Raw genomic sequence first — 27,564 nt, forward strand, 5'->3', positions numbered from 1 at the left:
TATATACCTCATTTTACAAAAGCAATACTTTTGTAAATGTAAGAGCATGTGTGATAGTGTGAGTGTTTGGTGTTGACCTGCAGGAAGTCGCCACTGTCCCAGCTTCCTCTGGGGCCGGTCGGCGGAGTCCTGTCGATATCCGCTGCGGTCGGACAGGGTGGGGCTCAGTAAGGTCTGCAGGACGCTGATCTGCTGGGTCAATAATTTCAAATCATTTCATTAGAATGAAGACTCTGAGACTCACAGAGTCTCTGAAGAATAGACACTGGTAGGGCTACCTCTGGCTGAGTGGGATTGTCTTGGTTATGGGCGTTGGTGTCCTCGCTGGGGATGGTGTTCTCAATGCTGGAAGGGTTGAGCAGACGCCGGAAGTCCTGCTGTTGGCTCTCTCTCAGACTGAGAATGATGCTACATGACTGCTGCTGCTTCTGAAGGAGGAAGGTGTATATGTAAATATTATAGAATACAAAATGTTTTTATCAGTATATTTAATTAAACAATATATTTAAAAAAATCTCACTTAGACAGGAAGTTAATGTCACATTGTCAAGTTAGACTGACATAAAAATTGCATAAATTCCCACGTGACTGTTCAAGACCCACAGCCAAAAAGAAAACAAAAAAGTACAATATGGATTTATTTCCACATATTAAAGTGACCTCAGATTTGGGCCATGTTGAAATGAAGTGTAAATATAGTCACTGTCAAACAGCTGATCTATTTTCAGTTTATTGATGTAAATATCAGCGAAGTCTCAGGAGCGTGTTTGTATGAACTCACAGCTCGTATGCGTTTGAGGCACTTCTTTAACCACATGCGGATGGTTTGTTTGGCCACCTCCTCCTCTATAGTGTATTCAAGCTGCTCTCGCGCCAACAGCTCCTCCAGCTGAAGACTCTTCCGGATATCAACTGAGCGGTACGACAGCATGCTGAAACACACCATCAATGAGTTCCTATAAGCTGCTGAACAAGCTTAGTGGCCAATATGAACAACACTAACGATGGATTGACCCTTTCAGGGTTTGTTCTTTTTAGACTAGGGAAAATTGGAGTTTTGATTGTAACTCTTCTATATAAAAATAGGACATTTTGGTTTGTCGTGATATGAATCTTTTTGTTAGTGTGCTGTAGTGAATACTAATAGTCCTTTCTAACCTCAGTACATCATGGAAGGTGACATCTCCTCCGTTGTGCAGACGCTCCATCTCATAACACATGTGTTTGAAGAGAAGCTTATCTTTGTCCAGGTCAACTTCCAGACGACCTCTCAGCAGACGGAGCAGAAACTTCACCCGAGAGGTCGGTATCACTCCCTGTTTTCAAAAACATAAATAATTACCAGTATATATAATGGCAAAAGGGTTTAGAAAAATCTCAAACTATCACTGTACTATAGCTAGTGTGCTGCCTACCTAGAGGGCATTTTAAAGCCCATTATTTTTATTAAATTCCAAGGAAGCATAATATTGTATCCTTAGCAGAGCAGAGCAGGCAATCTTAGAATGAAATCTGATAAAATATGAATGGTGAAGAAGTCAATAGAAATATACACACACACACACACACACACACACACACACACACACACACATATATATATATATATATATATATATATATATATATATATATATATATATTAAAGCATTAAATATTAGTTTAAATAAAGAATGATCGGTTTTAAAAATCTTCATATGCACTGTTTTTTGCATTTTGGATTGCAGTAATTCATTTAAAATTTGTGCAGATAACTTGGATACGCTAAAAAAGGGGAATATGTCAGCTTCAGAGTGACCAAAAATGATCCTGGAGTAACAATATGTATTTTTTTGTTTGGCTGAAATATCAAGAGGTGGTTCATTGCCAAAGAACTTTACTATTTTACTATTACTTCTTTTACTGATGAAAACGAAAAATGAAATGAAAAGTTGTTGTTGCCTATGTAGAGTGTTCTTAATCAGCTTTGTGAGGTTTGTGCTGTCTTAGAAGGCTAGCAGGCATCAAGGAAGCTCGCTAGATTTTGGAGCAGAGCTCATGTGTCTAATTAGGGACAAATTCCTTCCTGTGCTCAGCTGTTACAGTCTTATGGCCTCAAGTGTTTCTAGCTGATCCCAGCACCGCTGGTTGATTCATTAAGGCCAGAAAATGACTGGTGTGCCTCATTTAACTCAAATATACACAAGCAGATATTAATGATCCTATGGGAGGAGGTCAAATCTGCACGCACTTCCCTCTGCTGCTCTCAATAAGGCTGTTTCCACCTAATGAAGATGACAGCTCAACTCCTCTCGCTATCTGTGACAGGCAGTAATAACCTCCAATTACTCTGGAGGTGAGAATGTCGATGCGTGTGATTCATTCATTTGTGGCTTCAGAGCCGGTTGCGGAGAGCACACGCGGGTATTAACTCAAAATCATCCCCGCTGACAGCTGCTGATCACAGGCACGTTGCCTCCTCCTCCTCACCTCCCGCTTGTCATTCACCATGTTCCAAATGATCTGGAAGTGACGCAGGTCATTGTAGCTTAGCAACTGGTCTTCCTCGGTGGAGTAGAACAAAGAGAAATTCTCCACAATGATGGCTGAGGGGGAAATAAAGTCATTATGGTTGGGAAAGCTTTCAGCTACGCTCTCAGAACACAAGTAAGAGACGGAAAACAGACTCTTAACAAGTGTGCTACACGAATGATTGGCTGATGCGTTGCATTACATGGTCCTGTTGTACATACCTGACATGTGTTCTTGAATTGCTGTGGTTGTAATAAAGTGACGTGACATTCAGCCAAGTATGGTGACCCATACTCAGAATTCGTGCTCTGCATTTAACCCATCCGAAGTGCACACACACACACACACACACCCGGAGCAGTGGGCAGCCATTTATGCTGCGGCGCCCAGGGAGCAGTTGGGGGTTCAATGCCTTGCTCAAGGGCACCTAAGTCATGGTATTGAGGGTGGAAAGAGCACTGTACATGCACTCCCCCCACCCACAATTCCTGCCGGCCCGAGACTTGACCTCACAACCCTTCAATTGTGAGTCCAACTCTCTAACCATTAGGCCACGACTTCCCACCTCAAGGGAGCAACAGAGTTACCTTCGAATGCCATTGTCAGGTTTTAAATGTTTGGCAACGCTGGGAATGCAACCAGCTAACACACTGAATGACAAATTTCAGAGCATAAAATTGAGCAGTGTGTGAATTACACACTCATGGTGTACTATAGAGTGTTGTGGGCTTAAACCTGCTGAAAAAGACCAACTAGGACTATCAAGATTATGCTGGTTGAAACTAGTTAGTGCAGGTCAGAGTTATTATAGTTAACATGAACTACAACCATTTTAAAAAAGAAAGAAAAAATTTTGTTACTTGTTGTTAATGGATTCTATTTACACTAAGTGAAAATAGCAGTATTTGTAGCGATATGCTATTTACACAGTCAAATAGCTATAGATTCTATTTATACTATGTTAAAATAACAGGATTCTCTGCTATTTATACTACTTAATGCAAATAATGGCAATTATCTGCGCCTCAGTAATGTATTTCATTATAAAACAATATGCAGTAATAACGTTTTGAGTGTAAATTATAATTTTAATTGAAATTATTAAATGGATGCCACATTTTGGGACAATAAGCCCTCTCTACACCTACCCTAACCGATACTTTTTTCACCTTTTTTTTTATTCCCTAAATTTTTACTAAAATACATGCCTTTCCGATGTGATATGAGATTTAAAAAGAGAATAAATTAAGTTTTGTAAAAGCCGGGTTCAAAAAGACTATGACACATGCTATACCATATATGCCGCGGAAGATGACGTCTACCAAAAATAACTCAAAATAACTAAAATAACTAAAACTAAAACTGAAATAAAAATGAATAAAAACTATAAATACATATTTAGAAAACAACAAAATTAAACTATTAGGGCTGCACGATAAATCACATGCAATATTTATTGCCCATCCGGTTCTGAACCGGCTTTACTGACAAGATGCGCCTTAAATATTGCATGCGATTTATCGGGCAGCCCTAACTTATATACTACTAATAATAATAAATTAAGAAAAATTACAACAACAAAATTACTAAAACTTTAAATTAATATAAAAGCAGAAAATATAATATATAATAATAAAATCTCATTCAAAATATGAACAAACATCTATATTAATATCTAATAATATCTCAATGATACTAAAATAAAACTGGTGAAGGTATGATGCTGGCCTAGTTTAGGGATCATATTAGCCATGAAATTCTTGCTAAAATGTAATTTTAATTAGACAAATTGAGGCTGGTAAGATATTAAATATTTTTTTAAAGGAAGTCTCATACCAAGCTTGCATTTAATTAATCAAAATAGTAAAAGTATACACTTTTAATAATGTTTTCTATTTTAATATATTTTAAATGTAATGGCAAATTCATGCTATCGATCAGTCTAAGGCGTATAAACCGCTATAAACTTCTAATCCATCAATACTGCATCCTGTTTGGTACATCAATTATAATTGGAGCAAGGCATTCTCGAATCAATTCTGATTGGTGCACAACCCAACTTGGTAAATGAGCAGCCAACACACCACAACATATGCTGATGACTAGAAAGTGTGCACATCTCTACAGTCCATAAACCAAGAGGAATAGAGACAGAGACTAAACTGGCTTTGACCCAAAGTGGTTCAAACAAAGCCTCCTTCATATTCAGCAGTGACCAGTGCTAAGCTACGAGAGGGAGGAACCACTCTGTTCTAGCAAAAATAGAGATAATAAACATGGAAGGACGTCAGGAAGAATAATAGGCAGGGATATTGTATTTTATGAGCTAGTTTGGCTAGCGTCTACAGGAAATTAGATGCCACCCCAGGAGATGAAACAGGATATTGTGTCGGAAGTCAGGGGAAAGAGGTGCTTACCTACGAGCAGGTTGAGCATGATGTAAGCGATCATGACATAGAAAGAGCAAAAGTAAATAAGGGCGCCAGCATAGTTGCCGCAGTCCGTTTCCCAGTAGCGATGTTTGTCCAGAGTGCAGAATGGTGGCTGCACCTGGGAAACGAGGCCGATAAACAAACATAATCAACACATGGGGCTCACAGCTGATGTGTTTTTGTTTAAAGAAATCATTCAGAAGCATGTCGAATGAAACCAGATGCTGTACAGTTATATTTGCAATTCTATCTGATTCATTTAAAGTGAATTTTTTAGTTTCTTTAATGATTTTCACAGCGAGCAAGCGTGCTTGCGGGCAAAACGGGGCTGCCATCCAATCTCTTACCATGCAGTCATGCATGATCTTATTCCAGTCTTCACCTGTGACTATTCGAAACAGTACAGTGATGGCTTTACCCGCAGTGGAGAAGTTTGCGTGCCTGTTGGCGAGAGAAGAAAAAGTAACAGCTCACGCAGAGTCACTTCCTCTCATGCTGTCAGCTGTACCTGAAAATTGATTCTCTCAAATACATGTAGGGCAATCGAGCAAATCTTTTAGACAACACCAATTATATCAGCGCCGTGGGTAGTAGTATGTGTGTTACAAATCTGACACAGTCCAATCCCTCCCTCCATGTGTCACAAGACGGCTTACCTGTTAATGTTCTCGCCGTATTTGACAGTGCCGAAGAGGACGACACCAGCGAAAGCGTAGCATAGTAACAACAAGAACATGCCCACGATAATAAAGAAACTCTTGTACATGCTGACGACCACAGTTAGCAGAAGCATCTTTAATGTCACCTGTAAATACAAGACCGCTTGGTAGTAGAGGAAAATGCACTGTAATTTTCATGACTTTGCACATATTTTGTGTAAATATATAAGCATAGTTACATGCTTCCCACATATGGTGAAAAACCTGAATACTATCACACATGTGCCCATCATGTATGTGTAAGCATTCTAAAGAAAAAGAAATGTTTATTTACAGTATAAAGCACATTTCAATCAACAAAACAAATGAATATTACTTTTAAATCATAACAACTGTACCTTTTGTGAATCTGACATTGAAACAACAGATCATTTGTTTTTTGACTGTTCAAAAAGGAGTGCCTTTTGGTCTGACGTATTGTCGGCTGAAAATTTTATTTAATTTGGAATTAGAGTTCACTAGAAATTACATAATCTTTGGTATAATAATTGATGGTGACATTTATCAGAAGACCCCAATATTTAAGCTGTTGTTTCAGTACATTATTTTATGTTAATCTTATTTTATATTAAGCCAAAAAAGGTACAAAACTCTTGAAAATGCATTACATTTTAGTGTGTACCTGTAAAGCAAAGTGCAAAATGATCCATATGACTCCCAGGGATGTGACGAGTAGGTCATATCTGTTTCTCCTGCTCTGCCAGTATCCAGCTGGTGACATAGCTATCAGCTTCATAGTCACCTGCGGCAGAGCAAATTTAATTATGTCATGACCGTACAATACTTACGAAAGACCTCATGAACTCTGGGGCTTCTGGTGAATTTTAAAACTTTTTTTTGTGGCTGGAAAGAAATCTTGCTTGGGCTGACCCATGAAAGAACAGCAAACAGAGTTGGAAATATATAGCCTACTTACCTCCAGAACAAAAATTAATGTGAAAACCACAGACATTGTGGCCAAAGGAAAAGTAACAGGGTGAAGTTCATCCCACTGTAACACATACACAACATTTTATTTATCATTTTATTAGAGAAATAAAGCAAAAATGTTTTTGCTGTAACCCTCCTCACCTTAACAGACAGGAGCACAGACTGTGCTAACACCAGCACTGCAATACCTCGCTTGAAAAAAGGATGTTGGGTAATGTCATACATTTTTGCACGGAATCCACCGTTTTCTGCAAATTGAAAAGAAGGCATTTCAGCTTTGAAAGAAGAGAAAATTGGTTCTTTTCTGAATGATCCGGTGCTGTGGTTATAAAAAAAAGACCTGGTTAAAATTCCCTGACCTTCACAATAATCTCTACGCTCTCATTTATTATTAGTTAAAAGACTGGCATAGAGAAAATCCTCTCTACTGTTCATTCTATGAACTTGGTAAGAGCTTTACCCATGGCATTGCTTAGAGATCCGCTACATCATCGTTTTGCTGTCTTTTAGCTCAAGGTCATGAGGTCTGAGTGGCATTCATCATACACCATGATCACAAGTTAATTTCAACAGCCACAAAGCGCAAATGGATTATATGAAGCTGGTTTGAATGGAGTTGGAGTGCTGACTGAGGTATTGATTTTTCTGTTATTCCACGAGGCAGACTATCTGGCAGGAAGCACTAAGGAAGCTCTGCCTACTGCCGTCCACAGCTCTCTATGGCTATCTCTAAATTTAGTTCTTATAGGGCATGTAAAGAATATTATTGCTGCAATGTTATTTAAGTATAATTTATATTCTATTATTGTTATTATATAATATTATTGATCAATACTTTAAATAATTTTTATATTTGAAGTATTTATTTTTAAGTTTTAGTCATTTTGTTTCATAATGTTTGTAAGTTTTTAAATATAATTTTAGAGCTTAATTTCAATTTATTTCACTTAGTTGCCAAGGCAACATTTTTTTTTTACCTTTTAGGTTTTTATATAACAATTATATGTTATTTAAGCTTTGTTTTAATTATTGCAATTCATTTTTTTTATGGTTTTACTCTTTATGGTTTTAGGTTTTGTTAGAATTTTTTTATTGGCTAATCAAAAATCATACATTGCTTAGAAAAATATTTAGCACACCTCTGGTGTGGCTAACTGGCTAACTAATTAACTAACTAACTAACTAAATAAATAATTACAGAAAAAAATAGTTAAATAGTAGTAGAAGTAGTTTTGAGAATGCTCTGCCCTGTTAAATTTATGGATGTTAATTATACTTGATAGTGGTAGAAGAAAAAAGAAAGGAAGTAAACCATTATTCAAATTTGATCTCTCTTTGAGGGAAATTTTAATTAGAACGGTTGCGTTACTTGCAGTAAGGCCCATAAAATGCATTTTGTTTTGTTTGAACAAAATTTGATTTGAGTTATCAGTACTGGAGGAAGAGCACACTGCTTCCATGCTGATAGTGAAAGCCATTGGTTCAGCCCATTGTTCACAAAGGCAGCACAGATGAACAATTCTATTGTAATTTACAGAGAACTGCTGCATGTTTTCCTATTGGTTGAAAAGATAATTGAACAACTCAGATGTACTTAATGGCTGAAAAAAAATAGAAAAGTACCAAAAAAGTGTCCATTTCAGCCTTTGGAGTTTGGTTCAAAACATATCAATAAAATATGCAAACTTGTCAGTAGATTGGAGCATTATTTTGTGTCTAATTGCCACATAAAATATGCCTGGATAATTGCCTACTATGATAATTGTGTTTTTTCTTTCCTGCTGTTATGAAACATGTCTTTGAAGTGTCTGTTTCCAGGCGAGCCAACGGCAGTCTAACATAAAAACATAACGAGCCACCGCCGTCACCGCAGAACCTGCGATGCCAAATCAATCAGTCATTCAATCTATGTGAGACAGAGAATCACTCTTCTCTCTTTGGCTCCGAGGTACTCACAGAGCCCAAAGTCATTCATGCTACAGGCAGCTATAACTTCTGACTCAAAAGTGAAGTGGTTATTATCAAGTGTGTGATTGCCTTGGGGGTGTACCCATCGCTGAAAGATTAAATTTAGTTTGTTCTCTACTACAGCAGATGAGAGCTGATTAAATGCTTCAGGAAACACATGCAAAGCATGGATGGCTCATTAGCCAGGAGAGGAAGAGTAGAAGATGGAGGGAGGGATAGAGAGAAAGAAAGAGATGGGAGACTGAAAGGCTGCTGCTGAATAATACACTTGCTGCTCTGGTGACTTTTATCTGTGCACCACCAACATGTCACTTTTTTTGTGGCTGTTTGACCATTTTGGAGGATTCAAATACCTTTTGAAATAAGACGCTTCAATTATCTTTAGATGTCTTTGACAAAGAAAATATGAGTATTATAGCTTTGAATCAAACAAAGTGATGTAGTTTATACTTCAATGTATTTAAAATTAGGGCTAGGCAGGTTAACGCATTATTATTGCATTAACGCATTAATTGATTAACGCCAATACATATTTTATTGCGCGTTAACGCAGTTTTTTATTATTATGAAAGTCCATTGCTCACTGGCTCTGAATAAACATACATACAAATCGTGGGTCACAGGAGGGCAGGGGCGCAACTATCCAGGGTTAGAGGGGTATGCAGCAAAACATTTTGCCCCCCCCCCCCACTTCTAATTAAATAATTGCTCCGGACATCATCATGTATGGGCGTTTAAATAATAAATGTTTATTTTAAAGTATATCAGACAGCCACTGTAAGCCTACCATAATTATATGGTATATATATATATATATATATATATATATATACACACACACACATACATACATACATTATATATATTATTATTATTATTATTATTATTATTATAGGGGTGGCACAGTTCAAATTTTCACAGTTCGGTTTGTTTCACGGTTCAAGAGTCACATTTCGGTACAGTTCGGTCTGGCTATGTTTATGGAGAAACTATAATAAAAAAAAATCTAACTACGAGCAACAGCAAAAATAAATACAATAGAGTAAAGAGGTCTAGTATTCGTTTTTAGGTACAGAAATTTAACAAAGTAATCAAATGTAAAACAGCATCGCATATTTGACTATAAATTAAAAATTGTTCTTTATTTTTAGATATTCTTTTTATTAAACATTTTAATTGTTACAAACTAAAACATATTAAAACAAAAACACAGCACAGGAAATAATTAACATATTCATGAACATGTGGACAATTTACATACAGCATTTCATCATATGATTGTACCTAAATTTTATCCAGATTTTGTTTATGACCGTTTAATCTTTAGACACTTAAAAATATTCTCCCATTTTTTAAACAGGTGCGATTTACCATTGCGACAATACCTCAATCTTTCTAGAGTTACAACTAAAGATATCATAGATTTCCACTTCTGAGTAGAGGGGGCATCACTACCAACCCATTTGACCATTATAGCCTTTCGAGCCAATATTAGGAGAAACTGAACAATCTGTTACAAAAGCTTTTTAATGAAGAGCAGTGAGTGATTTCTTTGTTGTTGCTGTTCGATTAATATAAAGACTGTCACTTTAAGAGAATGCACTGACACAGTGGCCTACGTTCAGCTGGCTATGTCTGCTATAGGATACTTACCAAGACAGGCATTTTGACATAATTTTTGTCTGAATTTGTCCATTTAGATAAAATACTTCAGAGAGAGCTTATATTTGCGCGCGTTCTGAGGCGCGGGTTTGCGCGCTTCGGATGAGCGCATGCACAAATCTTCTCACTGCGCGCGCGAGCTCGCGTCCTCTGCCTCTTAAATGTTTAAACTGACAAAGCTTAAATTAGTTTCGTTTAAACACAGATATCAATGTGTGCTGTTTAGGTCTCATCTGTGCGCACGCGCTATCAGCACCCGGGTGATGACGGAATAAATGACAGCTCATATTCCAGTTTTACATATTCTCCGAGCATAGATGTCACATTTTAAATCCTACCTGTTGCCTTTCACCATTCACTTATCTAGCTGCTGTCGCATCCCTTGACATGCCATCTCCTTTTCCCTCTTTCTTTTTCTATTTTTAGCCCCCGAGAGCTTTTTTGTTTTATCCATCTTTTTCGAGTTTCAACGACAACGCAACTAACGTTAACGTACTGCTGCTTACTCAGCGCTCACGGCGCCCCACCCACTCGCGAGGTTCTATGTCTAAATCCTATGATGGAATATTATGAGGGCATCGGTGCCTGTTAGTCCTCCAAAATGTATATATTCTTTTATATATAGAACTTTTAATACACATTTTTATTTTTTATTATTTAAAAAAAAAATTACCATCGCTTTCCTATGCGCCGCATATGGCGCATACCCACTTTTTGCGCCACTGCAGGAGGGGATCCTTTTGATCAAATTATTTAGGCTAAGTATCAGCATTCACAAACCACTGAATAGAATGCAACAAGCTTGTAATCACCACTTCATAGATGGGAAACAGGAAGTTTCCGATAGCACGTGAAGACAGCAGAGAAGTGCTTGCTTGGCACAGTGGAGTGCATTGTTTTGTTAACTTTGTGGTTTATTATTTTGAGTCGTATGATGTGGTAACACACGGCCTTCTAACAATATATTGCTGTACACATCTATCGCTTTTTCTACTAATAAATATTCATGCAACCATGCAGCACGTATCAGATCTGCGCTCCGGCGCGTTTAGCCCTCACTCACTGATCTATATATAACTGAACCGCATTCTTGCCCACCTCTTCCAACCGAGCCATGGACAATGGGACTGCTAAACTGAGCGATCACACCAGTCAAACGAACCAGGCTGTGGGGGTTAAGATTGCCTAGTGTGAGCACACCCTAATTATTCTCCTGCATCCCGCACACAGTCTCCACCAGCCCATCAAGTGTTATCCCGTGCCGCACTCTGCTGCACAGGGTCCCGTGATCGTGCAAGTCTATACTCGAAAGATGCCTGTTATAATGTTATGAACGATGCGCTGGACTCACTCTCATTCTTATTCATTCTCTTAGCATAACTTGTTTTTCTATGACAAACTATAAACTACTTTCTATAAAAACAATGTCCTGGCAGTGGCAAATAGCTGGTTTTATATATAATTTAATTACATTAATGTTATAAGTTACGATTTACAAGAAATATTTTAACTGCTACTATGTAAAAGGAATACTGCTGTAAAAAAGAACCATATTTGTTTAAAGTGTTTGCAAACCATATTGCACTTTTGTTCATATAGCAGTACTTTTAAATGAAAAAAATTTTTTTTTTTTTTTTTTTGAATGCATTATTAGTTTCATGCATAACAACAATGTGATTAATCGCAGACAATCATGTGATTAATCACAATAAATAATGTAATCCTTGTCCAGCACTAATTAAAATATATCACTACTGTATATTGTTTCTCTTGATACTTTTAAATACTCAAACACATGACGGCGCACAAACTACAACAGCAACTACAACATTATGGTGATGCACAAATTGACACTGTATTTCTATAGACCTCAAGAGAGCACTTACCTGGACATGGGGGAGGTGGAGGGGCTGAGCAATCTTCAGTCGACTTTTCAAATCTTCCCATCTCCTCTGATCCAAAAGAGCAGTGCCCTAAACAAAAACATCCAACACATCTGTTCAGGGATCAACCAATAAACCTACTGTAGCTACTAATCAACTAACAGTAAGAGAAAAATCCATACCTTATTTTCATTAAAGTTGGCTATGACAACACCAACAAAAAGAGTGAGCCCAATCATACAGCCCAAGAACACAAAGACGTGGATGTAGATGCCATGAATCTGTTTTAAGAGACAATCAAAGGTCCTTAACAGTGCAGTCATGATCAATCATTTCAGTATACAGTTTAGTATCTTAAAAAAAGTAACTTACTGGTCCTACTCTGTGTATGATGACGTCTCTCACCTCCACCCAGCCCTCCAGTGACAGCACTTCAAACAGAGCCAGCATGGCATTGCCCACATTATCAAAATTAAAGTTTCGCGGGTTTGCCCTAAAAAGAGCATTTCAAGAGATATTTGTCATTTTTATTTCCATCTATTTTGGAATATTAAGCATTTTTTTCCATTATGATTTCCATGAGCATGTTTACTTTCTCCTTGCTCCCCAATGCTCCCCCAAAAAATCGAATTCTTATTACTGTAAGGCAGAAAAATAATTACATATTATTTAAAATATAGAGTATATGTATAAATTATAATTGTAAGCATTCAATGTATTTGTAGTATGTAATGGTCATAAAAATAATACCACAATGGAAAAAAAAATATCTAAAAAGAATGTAAAATTGTATTTTATTTTATTGAAATATGAACCAGACATTAATTGTTATAATCACATTTAAAGCGATGACATGAAACCAAGAACATTCAGAAAGCATTTTTTGAATGTGACTTCTAAATAATTTTCTCAACTCATCTTTTGAGTTATAAAGTACCACTATTCTTAAAACATAAAAAAACAAGGGAAAAAAAAAGGGGAAAAGAAATATTCAGCTGTTCCCTTCTTATAATCTCAGGCATAAAATGTACCAAAATGTTATGGTGTCTATCTGCCTGTCTCTCTCTCTTTGTGTGTGTGTGTGTGTGTGTGTGTGTGTGACTGGACTTTAGACAGTGCTGTCACATTGTCTGGGTTGTGTCCCTGGGTTTCCACTAGATGTCCTCCTTTCCCACGGTGTCTGTCACCTTATTAACTGTCTGTTCCCTTATTTGGTCACCTTCCTCCTTGTTGAGTTAATTGATTATTCCCCACCTGTCTCCAGTTCCCTCATTCACCTTCTGTGTATTTATACCCGGTCTGTCTGTGTATGTGTCACGGAGTCCTTGTTGATTGTTTAATTCATGTCCGTCAGCTCTTGCCCTTGCCTTGTGTTCGTGTCTTGTTTATGTTTGGATGGATGTTTTGGTCTCGACCCCTGCCTGGACTGTTTACTCTATTTGGATTACCCTTTAATAAAAGACTTACCTGCAATTGGTTCCCTCTCCCGTGGTTCTTTGTAACACCGATCGTGACAGAAGGACTCCGTCATGCAAGGAACCAGCGGTATGTCTTTTTCCCGCTCCCCAGCCAGGATGGCGGAGCGGAGGGCGAAGTATCTGAAGTTGATCGCCCTCCGCCAAGAGGGCAATGAGGTGGGTGCCCTGGCACAGGTGTTCTGGTCCCTGGCCGAGGGCATGGGATACAATGACGCAGCCCTTAAAGACTATTTTAATGGCGGGCTGGATGATCCAGTGTCTCAGGAGGAGATGGCGCAGTTAGAGACACTGGAATTCTGGGAATTCGTGTGCTACCTGCAGCATCGGCTTCGGTGGGATGCCCCAGCCACTTCTGTCTCTTCCGGCGGGGTGGTCGTCAGCCCAGCACCACTGCCCAGGATGGCAACCAGCCAAGCGCCACAACCCAAGATGGCCGCCAGTCCAGCACCACTGCCCAGGATGGCTACCAGCCAAGCGCCACAACCCAAGATGGCCGCCAGTCCTGCACCACTGCCCAGGATGGCTACCAGCCAAGCGCCACAACCCAAGATGGCCGCCATTCCAGCATCACTGCCCAGGATGGCTACCAGCCAAGCGCCACAGCACAAGATGGCCGCTAACCCAGCGCCAATGCCCAAATTGGCCACCGTTCCAGCGCCACAGCCCAAGATGGCCGCCCACCCAGCGCCAATGCCCAAATTGGCCACCAGTCCAGCGTCACAGTACAAGATGGCCGCCAGCCCAGCGCCAATGCCCACTTTGGCCACCGGTTCAGCGCCACAGCCCAAGATGGCCGTCAGCCTAGCGCCACAGCACAAGATGGCCGCTAACCCAGCGCCAATGCCCAAATTGGCCACCGGTCCAGCGCCACAGTACAAGATGGCCGCCAGTCCAGCACCACAACCCCAGATGGCCGCCAGCCCAGCACCACAGTACAAGATGGCCGCCTGTCCAGAGTCATGGCCCAAGATGGCTGCTTGCCCAGCGCCGCTGCACAGGATGAGAGTCTCAGCTGACCCTCCAGAGTCGAGTCAGGTGCCAGTGGACCCTCCAGAGTCGAGTCAGGTGCCAGTGGACCCTCCAGAGTCGAGTCAGGTGCCAGTGGACCCTCCAGAGTCGAGTCAGGTGCCAGTGGACCCTCCAGAGTCGAGTCAGGTGCCAGTGGACCCTCCAGAGTCGAGTCAGGTGCCAGTGGACCCTCCAGAGTCGAGTCAGGTGCCAGTCACCGCTGATCCTCCAGAGTCGAGTCAGGTGCCAGTCACCGCTGATCCTCCAGAGTCGAGTCAGGTGCCAGTCACCGCTGATCCTCCAGAGTCGAGTCAGGTGCCAGTCACCGCTGATCCTCCAGAGTCGAGTCAGGTGCCAGTCACCGCTGATCCTCCAGAGTCGAGTCAGGTGCCAGTCACCGCTGATCCTCCAGAGTCGAGTCAGGTGCCAGTCACCGCTGATCCTCCAGAGTCGAGTCAGGTGCCAGTCACCGCTGATCCTCCAGAGTCGAGTCAGGTGCCAGTCACCGCTGATCCTCCAGAGTCGAGTCAGGTGCCAGTCACCGCTGATCCTCCAGAGTCAGGTGCCAGTCACCGCTGATCCTCCAGAGTCAGGGCTAGTCACCGCTGATCCTCCAGAGTCAGGGCTAGTCACCGCTGATCCTCCAGAGTCAGGGCTAGTCACCGCTGATCCTCCAGAGTCAGGGCTAGTCACCGCTGATCCTCAGGGACTGAGTCAAGTCACCGCTGATCTTCAGGGACTGAGTCAAGTCACCGGTGATCTTCAGGGACTGAGTCAAGTCACCGGTGATCTTCAGGGACTGAGTCAAGTCACCGGTGATCTTCAGGGACTGAGTCAAGTCACCGGTGATCTTCAGGGACTGAGTCAAGTCACCGGTGATCTTCAGGGACTGAGTCAAGTCACCGGTGATCTTCAGGGACTGAGTCAAGTCACCTCTGATCTTCAGGGACTGAGTCAAGTCACCTCTGATCTTCATGAACTGAGTCAAGTCACCTCTGATCTTCATGAACAAAGGCAAGTCACCTCTGATCTTCATGAACAAAGGCAAGTCACCTCTGATCTTCATGAACAAAGGCAAGTCACCTCTGATCTTCATGAGCAGTGTCAGGCAAGCACCAATCTTCTGGAGTCCAGTAAGGACACCAGGGAATTACCAGAGTTTCGTCGTCCCGTTGGTCCAGCCGCACGGAGGTCTGCTCCGCCTTGGGGGGCTCTGGTCCTGACCACATGGCTGTGGTGGTCTTCTGCTCCGCCCTGGGGGCCTTCCGCCCTGACCACACGGCTGTGGGGGTCTTCCGCTCCGCCCTGGAGGACTCTGGCTTCTTCCACAAGGACGTGGTGGTCATCTGCTCCGCCCTGGGGGGCTTCCGTCCTGACCACACGGTTGTGGTGGTCTTCTGCTCCGCCCTGGGGGGCTTCCGCCCTGACCACACGGTTGTGGTGGTCCTCTGCTCCGCCCTGGGGGACTCCAGTCTCCACCACACGGACGTGGTGGTCTTCTGCCCCGCCCTGGAGGGGCTTCATGTTGTTTTTTGTTTTTGTGTTCACTCCTGTCCCTGTTCCTCTCTGTCAGTCTGGCCCTCCATCCCTCCCCCTGAACCTCCTCCAGTCCTCCTCCCTCCTGGTCTCCCTGTTTGGTGTTCACACTTCTGGTGTCTGTTCCCCATGTTTTTCTTTTCTGGCCCTCCGTCCCTCCCCCTGAGCCTCCACCTGTCCGCCTCCCTCCTGGTCTCTGTTTTGTGTCTGTCGTGGAGCGTCTGGGAGCCGCTCCGTAGAGGGGGGGTACTGTCACATTGTCTGGGTTGTGTCCCTGGGTTTCCACTAGATGTCCTCCTTTCCCACGGTGTCTGTCACCTTATTAACTGTCTGTTCCCTTATTTGGTCACCTTCCTCCTTGTTGAGTTAATTGATTATTCCCCACCTGTCTCCAGTTCCCTCATTCACCTTCTGTGTATTTATACCCGGTCTGTCTGTGTATGTGTCACGGAGTCCTTGTTGATTGTTTAATTCATGTCCGTCAGCTCTTGCCCTTGCCTTGTGTTCGTGTCTTGTTTATGTTTGGATGGATGTTTTGGTCTCGACCCCTGCCTGGACTGTTTACTCTATTTGGATTACCCTTTAATAAAAGACTTACCTGCAATTGGTTCCCTCTCCCGTGGTTCTTTGTAACACCGATCGTGACAAGTGCTCTATGGGCTGAACACGAACACAATACCAAGAGGATCAAACGCCTTGCTCTTTTCCTGTTACCACGCAAAGCGCTCAAAGGTAAAAGAGCAACAACCTTTCTCTCTCTCTCTCTCTGTTATTCAGCATTAGCAGAAACCTTGCTTGCTCTAGAGCAGCTATGGACCAATGTGTGTCTTTTGCTGGTCTCACAAATAATTTGCCATTTTGTTGCCACATCTCTAGAGCAATAACAGACTCATTGGTGTGTGGGTGTATGATTGTGTTGTTTGTGTTTATGCCTGAGGGAAGGATATATCAGCCCCCTGCTCTGTGCCCACAACAACTGCACTCCAAAACTGACTACTGCTTATGGGGAAAATACATATAAAAGACGATGAAAATGTGGTGCTGTTTTTCTAATGAGAGCATTTATCATACTGGTTTGTGCTGTCACTACATAACATTTGAGATGTTACTACAGGGATTTCTCAAAAAGACCTCAACACTGAAGATGTGACAGGTTCAGTTTGTGTTGGATTATTCTGTGCTTTTAAATGAAACTGAATTCTATTCATTTGTTAAAGTAAAAATTAATGTTTTTCAAATTCTCAAATTTTAGTCAAATAGATATTGCATTTTTATATTGCATTATAGTTCAATAAATTTGAACATTTGAAAAACAAACAAAACACTACAGAGAACATTCTTTTCCATTTCATACCAAACTCTTGGCACCCAGAAACCTGGTTTCTTCTCACCCGGTCTGAGCTTTAAATTCAGGTTCTTTGAAAAGCTCACATTGATTCTAAAGATGCCATGGCAGTCCTCCTGAAAAAGTCAACAAAGCACAAAATTTCACTGAAGTACAGAAGGTCCTTCACCCTGAACTTAGTTTGAAAAGTTGTAAGAATTGCATTGTACCTTATCGGAGATATGGGGATCATTACATTTGGCAAGTTTTCCAGCAAAGAGTTGCACCCCGAAGGTTGCAAACACCAGCATTAGTGTCAGAAGAAGAATAGAGACCTGTTTGGGAAATCGATAATCCGGTCTTAAGCAAAATGGTTTTCTCATAAAATATGGTCAGCACATTACTCTCATATACATTAACCCTATAACCCAAAGGGGAGCAAAGCTTTAATAAAGAAGGTCCGTAAAGAAATCTCCTACACAAATACTGCTGAGTTAAAGGGTTAGTTCACCCAGATAGCAAAATTATGTAATTAATAACTTACCCTCATGTTGTTTCAAACCCGTAAGACCTCCGTTTATCTTTGGAACACAGTTTAAGATATTTTAGATTTAGTCCGAGAGCTCTAAGTCCCTCCATTGAAGCTGTGTGTACGGTATACTGTCCATGTCCAGAAAGGTAAGAAAAACATCATCAAAGTAGTCCATGTGACATCAGAGGGTCAGTTAGAATTTTTTGAAGCATCGAAAATACATTTTGGTCCAAAAATAGCAAAAACGACGACTTTATTCAGCATTGTCTTCTCTTCCATGTCTGTTGTGAGAGAGAGTTCAAAACAAAGCAGTCTGGAAATCCGGTTCGCAAATGAATCATTCAGTTCAACAAATCGAACTGAATAGTTTTAAACGGTTCGCATCTCTAATACGCATTAATCCACAAATTACTTAAGCTGTTAACTTTTTTAATGTGGCTGACTCTCCCTCTGAGTTCAAACAAACCAATATCCCGGAGTAATTCATTTACTCAAACAGTACACTGACTGAACTGCTGTGAAGAGAGAACTGAAGAGGAACACCGAGCCGAGCCAGATAAGGACTCGTTCACGAGTCAAGTACCGGTTGCATCGGTTTTCGGATCACCAGTAGTTCTTTCGGACAGTTCGATTTAATAAACCGGTTGAAGAAAACGGTTCACCGGTTCTTTGGCGCTCGACGTAATGGTGTCATTTGCGATGATTGCCCTTGATTCAAGCCTTCGGTTTACCCCCGCTCATAAGCCCAGAATGTTCAGACAGAATCATAAGCACAGAATCAGTTCAGAATCAATCACCAAAAGAATCAGTTCGGTTCAGGCGTTCTGTGTGTCAGTCTGCTTCACGCTGAATCACACATGCGCAGTATCATCAGCTCCTCGGTTCTCGAATCGGACGCGTCTGACAGAAACGGTTCTTGACTCGTGAACGAGTCAATGTTTCGCTCATTATCTATATGGTGGTGTTGGTGCAGTGGATAAGACACATGCCATTGGTGCGAGAGACCCGGGTTCGAATCCACTGTGAGACACCAATGTGTCCCTGAGCAAGACACTTAACCCCTAATTGCTCCAGAGGTGTGTGACCTCTGACATATATAGCAATTGTAAGTCGCTTTGGATAAAAGCGTCAGCTAAATGAATTAATGTAATGTAATGTAATGTAATCTGGCTCGGCTCGGTGTTCATCTTCAGTTCTCTCTTCACAGCAGTTCAGTCAGTGTACTGTTTGAGTAAATTAATTACTCCGGGATATTGGTTTGTTTGAACTCAGAGGGAGTGTCAGCCACATTCAAAAAGTTAACAGCTTAAGTCATTTGTGGATTAATGCGTATTAGAGATGCGAACCGCTTAAAACGATTCAGTTCGATTTGGTGAACTGAATGATTCGTTCGCGAACCGGATATCCAGACTGCTTTGTTTTGAGCTCTCTCTCACAACAGACACGGAAGAGAAGACAATGCTGAATAAAGTCGTCGTTTTTGCTATTTTTGGACCAAAATGTATTTTCGATGCTTCATAAAATTCTAACTGACCCTCTGATGTCACATGGACTACTTTGATGATGTTTTTCTTACCTTTCTGGACATGGACAGTATACCGTACACACAGTTTCAATGGAGGGACTGAGAGCTCTCGGACTAAATCTAAAATATCTTAAACTGTGTTCCAAAGATAAACGGAGGTCTTTCGGCTTTGAAACAACATGAGGGTAAGTTATTAATTACATAATTTTGCTATCTGGGTGAACTAACCCTTTAAGGCCTTGCATTCAACTACTGCAATGAAGAGAGTATGAAACATTATAGATTAAAGTGTAAGTACTCAGAACACAACGTCTTGTTCCAAAATATAATCTACTGAAATTATGTATAAAGACACTGAAAAATAATTGTAAATTAAATTATAAATGCAAAAAAATAAAATAAAAAACTTCAGGAAAAAAAGGTACACAAAATATATATTTTAGAAGAATTAACAAACAGCCAGCCATTTCTGTTCTCCTTTTATTGAGCAACTACAGGCAGAAAGTGGACCGATTTGTTCACTCACCAAGAAGATCTCTTTGAAACCCTTGAGGACCTCTCGAACCACCTTCCTCATTTGGGGCACCAGTTTAAATATACGCAGTGGGCGCAGGCAGCGTAGCATCATGAGGAGCTTGGCACCAGACTCAGGGGGCACATTGTTTGGTAGCCAGCATAGAAAGATCAGACTGACCTACAGAGTGTGCAGAAAGATCACCTTAAAGACCACAACTCTTCATTTAATTTTGAACTTGAATGTGAAATCACTAACTGCAGATTATTTTTCTATGGCATATTTATATTGCTTTATTAATATAAATGCAATATGTATTACTCATGCAATAGTCAGCAGTGGAAGTGTCGGCTTTTCTATTAAATGCAAATAATGTTTATGTGAAACAGGCAGAATTCTTCCGAAATGAGTAAACAGGATTAAATTGACGTGACTGGGTCATTTAAATAAAACGCTGTTTAGGGTCATTAAAACACAATCTTCAGAGCCTCATTAGAGAAGTGAGTAATCAGCTAGAAGGCTGTGTCAGAAAGTGGGTTTTTCACAGAAGAGCTGAGAATGAGTTTTACTAAGTAGATGAAGATGTCCATGATGCCACCGAAGTCTCGGATGACTGCAGTGGGAGTGAAGAACAGACCATCTGCCATGATCTTCAGGTTCAGCTCAATGCTCATGAAGATGGCAAACACGTATTCTCCAATCTGCAGGGAAAGGGGTGGTTTAGTGTTCAAGAGAATACAATTTTTCATAGAGCAGTTTGCATAAAGGTTTGCAAGCTTTATCCTAACAATTCTTTGTCTTCTGGTAAGATAGAGAAGTTTTTGAGCCTGGGAGTGTCATAACAAAAATCTTGCCAGGATAAAAATCTTTCTCTGTGCTCTTGAAAATATCCTTATCAAGTAAAGATCAGGTCATCCTGGACTGTCTGAAGTGGAGTTTCAATCAGTGTTATAGAAAAAGAGACAGAAGACTTTTAAGAGTGTCAGGTCAATCAGCCCCAACTTTCTGTTTCGTAAAGTACACGATCTTTGAAACAGAGGCACCCTAAATGCATTCACTTTCAAAGTCAACTTAAACAAACTCTGAAGTAGATTAAATCACTGGGGATCATTATCAAATGTGCTGGACTGCATGACCCTAGTAAAAGGGGACTCAAACATCATGGAAATGCATGAGCAGATGGTGACCACTATCATCACCCAGTCCAGATAGGTTACCAAGCCCAGCAAATCACTGGAGAACACACACAGACGCATACACATGCAAGGTTTAGTGCAGCTTAAATGTGCATTCTTCCTACACTTCAGTCTGAGCTTACATAACTTTGTCTTAATTTTGCAGATCTTTTGAAACTGGTGAAATTTTGCTAGGACACTGAAGCCCTATGTTCCATCTAATCCCACACTAACCCAGCCTGGCGTGTTTTACAGATCAAAACTTACCAAAGCCCATTCTCATATTACATTTCTAGAATCAAAAAAGATGTATAAATGAGGGAATCTCAAGAAAACTTGTGCAGGTCATATTTTACACCCCCCCCCCCCCCCCCCCAAATATATATATTATATTTAAAAAAAAGAAATATCATTATTTAGACATTATTTTCATGACAATTCAGCACATTTCTCCTCTAAATTCAAATTCTTAATTTTTTTGTATTTTTCCATTATTTCATTATGTACGGTTACACTTTATTTTAAGGTGCCCTTGTTACAGTGTAATTATATATTTAAATACAGAGTAATATTAATTAACCACATGCACTTACTTACTATATGGTTAGGGTTAGGATTATGATTAGGGTTTGCCTTAGGGTTACTTGCATGTAATTATGCATAATTTATTATTATTACAATATTAAGTACATGCAACCTGTAACAAGGACATCGCAAAATAAAGTGTTACCTAATTTACACATATTTTACAATTCAAATAATATATTATTATTTAATTTAAAGGACATAAATTTTAAATGATTTGTGGCAAAATAAAGATGCCAGTGTAAGCTGTAATCCTTTTTTTTTAGGTATTGAATTGTGTATATTACCAGGCTATCATGGTGCACAGGCACTAAACATTTATGAACTTACTATAATTGATGGTATTTTGTGCTGTTCACTGCGCCTGTATTGGGATCCGTTTTTGACCTATTCATAAAAAGCCCATTACCACACATACACACACACACAACAGTTTGTGAAACAACATGGCATTTTTTCAGTGATTATGGTACCAAAGGATTAGTCATCTCATTGAGGCGTATGTAAATGCTGCTGTGACTAATCATATACTGCAGTGGATTTGTATTTGCTTTGGCCTTACGCATTGAAACCGGCTCGCACAATCATTTGGCAAAAGTTTCGGAAACCGATGCTCTCTACCAACGATGAAGAGTGGCTTGTCAAAGTATGGATGGTTTTCCCGGAGTTTCTCCTCTTGGACTTTTCTGGGGAAAAAAAAACATTCTGGGCTTAACAATAAATCATTTTGAAATCTCATATTCAGCAAACACTGCTTTTTTAAGTTTTATTAAAGTAAGGAAAAGATAGAAAGATATAGGATGCACAGAAGAGACCTTAATAGTTCTTTTAGTGTACTCTATCTGTAAATCTGCTAAAATGTGATCTGATCTCTCTTTTACAGTCCCTTCTTGCCCTCTGAATACAGCAAATAAATACAGCCGACTTAAAACAAAAGCTTTGCTTCCTTGCAATATGTCTTGTTGTCATACACTGATGGCACTATGCCACCATCAGCATACAGTATTAGAGAAAGATATGGTGTAATAACTCCCACATGGCATGTTTTGTTTGGGGGGATAAGATCTGTTCGACTGACCGCATGCCAAGGCAAGTGTATGGAGTGTCAGAAATACCGTTTCATCTCAGCCTGCTCCTTTTTCTCTTGTATCATCTTGATTTCACTGTCCTCCCGCTGGGCGTTACGGTAGCAGACCGTGCTGGAGTGCTGAAGAGTTCACACGCATGTCAGAGATCACAGATAGTCACAGATAGTGCTGTCAGCTATTATTCGGTGATGTCTGAGTGTGTGTGTGTGTGTGTGTGTGTGTGTACGCACATCCTGAGTGAGTGTTTCCAGGGATTTCCCTCTACTGATTCTCTGGCTGGTTGAGCCATGCCTGAGGGACCTATGCCAAAAAGAGCAGGTTAACACACTATCTTAATATAGTGCATTTTATGACTATAGTGTACTGTACATCAATCCATTAATCCTTATATAAATTAATTAGATTAGTATGTGAAAGCATTAATGTTAATGTGCTTTCCTAACCGGCGTTCTTGGCGGATGTGGTGCTGGACACTGAGTATGGATCTCTCTTTTGTTGGCTGACCCTCAAAAGAGCCACTCAGCATGCGTTGTCTAGTGCAGGCTCTGAAAAAATTAACACAGACAAACCATAACTAGGTCAACAGAAAAAGACAAACAGTGTGGTATTCTTTGAGAAAACTTGCATCTATGATATTTGTTGTATTGTCCATCTAATATTAAGACATTAAATCCAAATAGGCTTTTATGTAATTTCTTACTGTGCATGATTAATTTAAGCAGTTTATGCATCAAAATCTAATAACTATCTCCATTTTGAAGTCCTATTCTAAATTATTTCCAGAAATAATAGAAATAATTCACATTACAAAAGCAAAAGGTTTTCATTTTTCGGGGTACTACAAATGCAAATAAGTTTTACTATACCTTCTGTAAATGTATAGGATAGTGTGAAGAGTTTCAGTGAACAACAACCCTTGAGCTGTGCCACTATTGTCTGTCATGTACGCTGTTGTACATCCGACACAGCAGATGGTTCTTATTAGCTAACATTGTGTTGTGCAGGTGGAAACAGTTCTAAGGAATGGGGCGCCCATGGAGAGGAAACTAATTAATCCTTTTTCAGAGTGGTCAAATGTGACCTGTGGTGCACTAAAAATTCAGGCTAACAGTGAAGAGAAGATGAAGCAGTAGGAGGGAATTCATCTCCTAGGAAAGATTTGGCATGTTAAGAGGTTATATGTCTACTAGGCTCCACTTCCACTTCTGCCAAAAATTACAAAACGTAGATGATGATCACTCAGTTGACTCCATTTATACTGAAGTAACTTTCTGTATGCATGTGGGACATTCTCAGCAAGCGACCCTATTTGTGTTTTCCCAAGAGTTAATACTGATTTATTTAACAACATACCGAATTTAGGCACAATATTTGGTTGATTTACCTCTTTAAATTTAAAATTGAACCATACCATAAAGTTTAATGTTTAGTGCACATAATGAACTGAATTAAATGAACCATAGAGAAATTTTACACTTTTATCCACTTAATTAGCTCATTTAAAATTTAATGCCTGCTACAGGTCTCAAAAAAGTTGGCACGGGGGCAACAAATGGCTAAAAAAGCAAGCAGTTTTGAAAAGATTCAGCTGGGAGAACATCTAGTGATTAATTAAGTTAATTGATATCAGGTCTGTAACATGATTAGCTATAAAAGCTTTGTCTTAGAGAAGCAGAGTCTCTCAGAAGTAAAGATGGGCAGAGGCTCTCCAATCTGTGAAAGACTGCGTAAAAAAATTGTGGAAAACTTTAAAAACAATGTTCCTCAACGTCAACTTGCAAAGGCTTTGCAAATCTCATCATCTACAGTGCATAGCATCATCAAAAGATTCAGAGAAACTGGAGAAATCTCTGTGCGTAAGGGACAAGGCCGGAGACCTTTATTGGATGCCCGTGGTCTTCGGGCTCTCAGACGACACTGCATCACTCATCGGCATGATTGTGTCAATGACATTACTTAATGGGCCCAGGAATACTTTCAGAAACCACTGTCGGTAAACACAATCCGCCGTGCCATCAGCAGATGCCAACTAAAGCTCTATCATGCAAAAAGAAAGCCATATGTGAACATGGTCCAGAAGCGCCGTCGTGTCCTGTGGGCCAAGGCTCATTTAAAATGGACTATTTCAAAGTGGAATAGTGTTTTATGGTCAGACGAGTCCAAATTTGACATTCTTGTTGGAAATCACGGAAGCCGTGTCCTCCGGGCTAAAGAGGAGGGAGACCTTCCAGCATGTTATCAGCGTTCAGTTCAAAAGCCAGCATCTCTGATGGTATGGGGGTGCATAAGTGCATACGGTATGGGCAGCTTGCATGTTTTGGAAGGCTCTGTGAATGCTGAAAGGTATATAAAGGTTTTAGAGCAACATATGCTTCCCTCCAAACAACGTCTATTTCAGGGAAGGCCTTGTTTATTTCAGCAGGACAATGCAAAACCACATACTGCAGCTATAACAACAGCATGGCTTCGTCGTAGAAGAGTCCGGGTGCTAACCTGGCCTGCCTGCAGTCCAGATCTTTCACCTATAGAGAACATTTGGCGCATCATTAAACGAAAAATACGTCAAAGACGACCACGAACTCTTCAGCAGCTGGAAATCTATATAAGGCAAGAATGGGATCAAATTCCAACAGCAAAACTCCAGCAACTCATAGCCTCAATGCCCAGACGTCTTCAAACTGTTTTGAAAAGAAAAGGAGATGCTACACCATGGTAAACATGCCCCGTCCCAACTATTTTGAGACCTGTAGCAGAAATCAAAATTGAAATGAGCTCATTTTGTGCATAAAATTTTAAACTTTCTCAGTTTAAACATCTGCTATGTTATCTATGTTCTATTGTGAATAAAATATTGGCTCATGTGATTTGAAAGTCTTTTAGTTTTCATTTTATTAAAATTTAAAAAACGTCCCAACTTTTCCGGAATTCGGGTTGTAATACAGAAACAAATCTAACTACACTGAAATAAAACCACTATAAATATATTTATTACTTTGGGCTTGCAACACTTTTTTAAAAGGACAAGAGATCTGTAAGAAGGAATAGTCAAGAAGCCCCTTGTGGTGCTTTCTGACAGTAAAAAAGCAAATCTTTCAAAGCTATGTCTGGAGATGAAATGTAACTGGTGAGGCTGTTGCTATAATTGGTAGTGGGAGATTGTTCCGCCGCTGTGATCACATTGGCTGTATTTGCTCTAAATCAGTGCTGATCTATGTATGCTTTGAAAAGCCGTCTGCTCACCACCGCCTCTCTATTGTCCATTAATTGCAGAGTCATGTACCAGAACACAGCTAATGACAATTTCAGCTTCAAGAGAACACGTCGCCCTTATTTATGGCCACTCAGAGTGATGAGTGCCTGGCTGATGAGGGATGTGTGTGTGCGCATGTGTGTATGTAGACAGACTGAATGCCCCAGACGGCACAGACGACGTGGGATGGCTACTGATGTGCAGTCTGTCTGCTTAGCTGGAGGAGGAGGGGTGGTCAAGGTGAGGTGTATGAGTGTGTGTGTGTGTATAACACAAGGGAGGTGGGAACGACATTGACGTGATCTGAAACTTAACGACGGAGACGAGAGCGGTTGATGCAAAGTGTTGGAATATGTGGTTGCATCGCTGCCAGATTTTAAAATAATAATTTGTTCATTCATGCTCACAGGTGACCCACTAACAGTTATAATGATACGGAGACGCCATTATCTGCTCCGACTGCCGGGCTGGCTGGATGACAAACATGGAGTCGAAATCATGGAAATGGAGGATCGAAATCAAAACATATCAACCCTGCATAGGAATGAGTGTGTTTTGCCCAAAGCTGCCAGAGAACAAAGCAAAGCTCTATTACTACTCCCATCACATATCTATAATATGAATAAATATCTGGTAACCTTTTACTTAAAGTCTTTATATATAATGCATTATAAAGGGTTATTAAATGGTCTAATGCATTTTAATTATTCATATTTTGCATTGTAATACATAATCTTGTCGTAAATAATTATAATATAATATAATAATTTAAAAAGCATAGTGTAATAATTAACTGTGTTATAATGTATTAACTATGGTTACAATTATTCATGAGATTGTACAATGCATTTCAAAGCATAATTACTGCATAAAACTGCTTTTATAATGTGTTAAACCGTACATAATTGTTACCAAATATCCTAATATAAATTCATTTGAAAATTTCAAGCTGATGAAAAAATCTGTCTCATTCAATAACACACTGAATTCAGTTATCTGAACATTAACATTTAAAAAAGTTAGGACTATAAATATGTTTGCACTTATGAAAAAAATGATTAGCAATGATTTTTCTTTAATCAGTATATGGTAATAAATCAGTAGCCTTTCTAGGATGTGCATACTATAATAAAATGATCAGTCTCAGTCGGTGAATGTGTTTATATATATATATATATATATATATATATATATATATATGCAATAAATAGATTTTAAAAATGCCGGGAGAAGATCACAAGCTCACCGCAGAATTTTATTGACATGAGGTTATGGGCCCGGATGCTAAATACTGACTTTCGGAGCTAGGAAGAAAAAGCAGTTTAGGCACACAGGAGACATGGATCAATACACAGTACAATTTAGATGGATTTATTTGCAAACAGCTATTATTATATGAGTAAAGCTGAATTTGATATCAACAAACAAAAACATCCGAATGTAA

The 27,564-nt window shown here is 40.1% G+C and overlaps 1 protein-coding gene and 1 long non-coding RNA gene across 2 annotated transcripts in view; one reads left to right on the forward strand and one right to left on the reverse strand.

The window, feature by feature from the left end:
• LOC132095307 (sodium leak channel NALCN-like) overlaps positions 1-27,564 on the reverse strand; it is a 114,970-nt gene that overhangs the window by 1,066 nt on the left and 86,340 nt on the right. Inside the window, 28 exon segments of the mRNA XM_059500159.1 lie at positions 78-189; positions 279-428; positions 782-932; positions 1,159-1,316; positions 2,470-2,585; positions 4,929-5,061; positions 5,291-5,384; positions 5,600-5,748; positions 5,842-5,910; positions 6,285-6,404; positions 6,579-6,653; positions 6,734-6,843; positions 12,111-12,195; positions 12,288-12,386; positions 12,478-12,598; positions 17,482-17,588; positions 17,682-17,786; positions 20,035-20,202; positions 20,592-20,745; positions 21,151-21,255; positions 22,113-22,169; positions 22,345-22,388; positions 22,390-22,468; positions 22,898-22,989; positions 23,101-23,170; positions 23,314-23,415; positions 27,367-27,382; positions 27,385-27,424. Of these exon segments, the coding sequence (XP_059356142.1) occupies positions 78-189; positions 279-428; positions 782-932; positions 1,159-1,316; positions 2,470-2,585; positions 4,929-5,061; positions 5,291-5,384; positions 5,600-5,748; positions 5,842-5,910; positions 6,285-6,404; positions 6,579-6,653; positions 6,734-6,843; positions 12,111-12,195; positions 12,288-12,386; positions 12,478-12,598; positions 17,482-17,588; positions 17,682-17,786; positions 20,035-20,202; positions 20,592-20,745; positions 21,151-21,255; positions 22,113-22,169; positions 22,345-22,388; positions 22,390-22,468; positions 22,898-22,989; positions 23,101-23,170; positions 23,314-23,415; positions 27,367-27,382; positions 27,385-27,424 (2,881 nt within the window).
• LOC132095308 (uncharacterized) lies at positions 1,165-26,764 on the forward strand. Its single transcript, XR_009422431.1, has 3 exons — positions 1,165-1,302; positions 26,270-26,360; positions 26,530-26,764. It is a non-coding gene; the product is annotated as an uncharacterized LOC132095308 (long non-coding RNA).

Source organism: Carassius carassius, chromosome 19, assembly GCF_963082965.1.
Source record: "Carassius carassius chromosome 19, fCarCar2.1, whole genome shotgun sequence".
NCBI classification, from domain to species: Eukaryota; Metazoa; Chordata; class Actinopteri; order Cypriniformes; family Cyprinidae; genus Carassius; species Carassius carassius.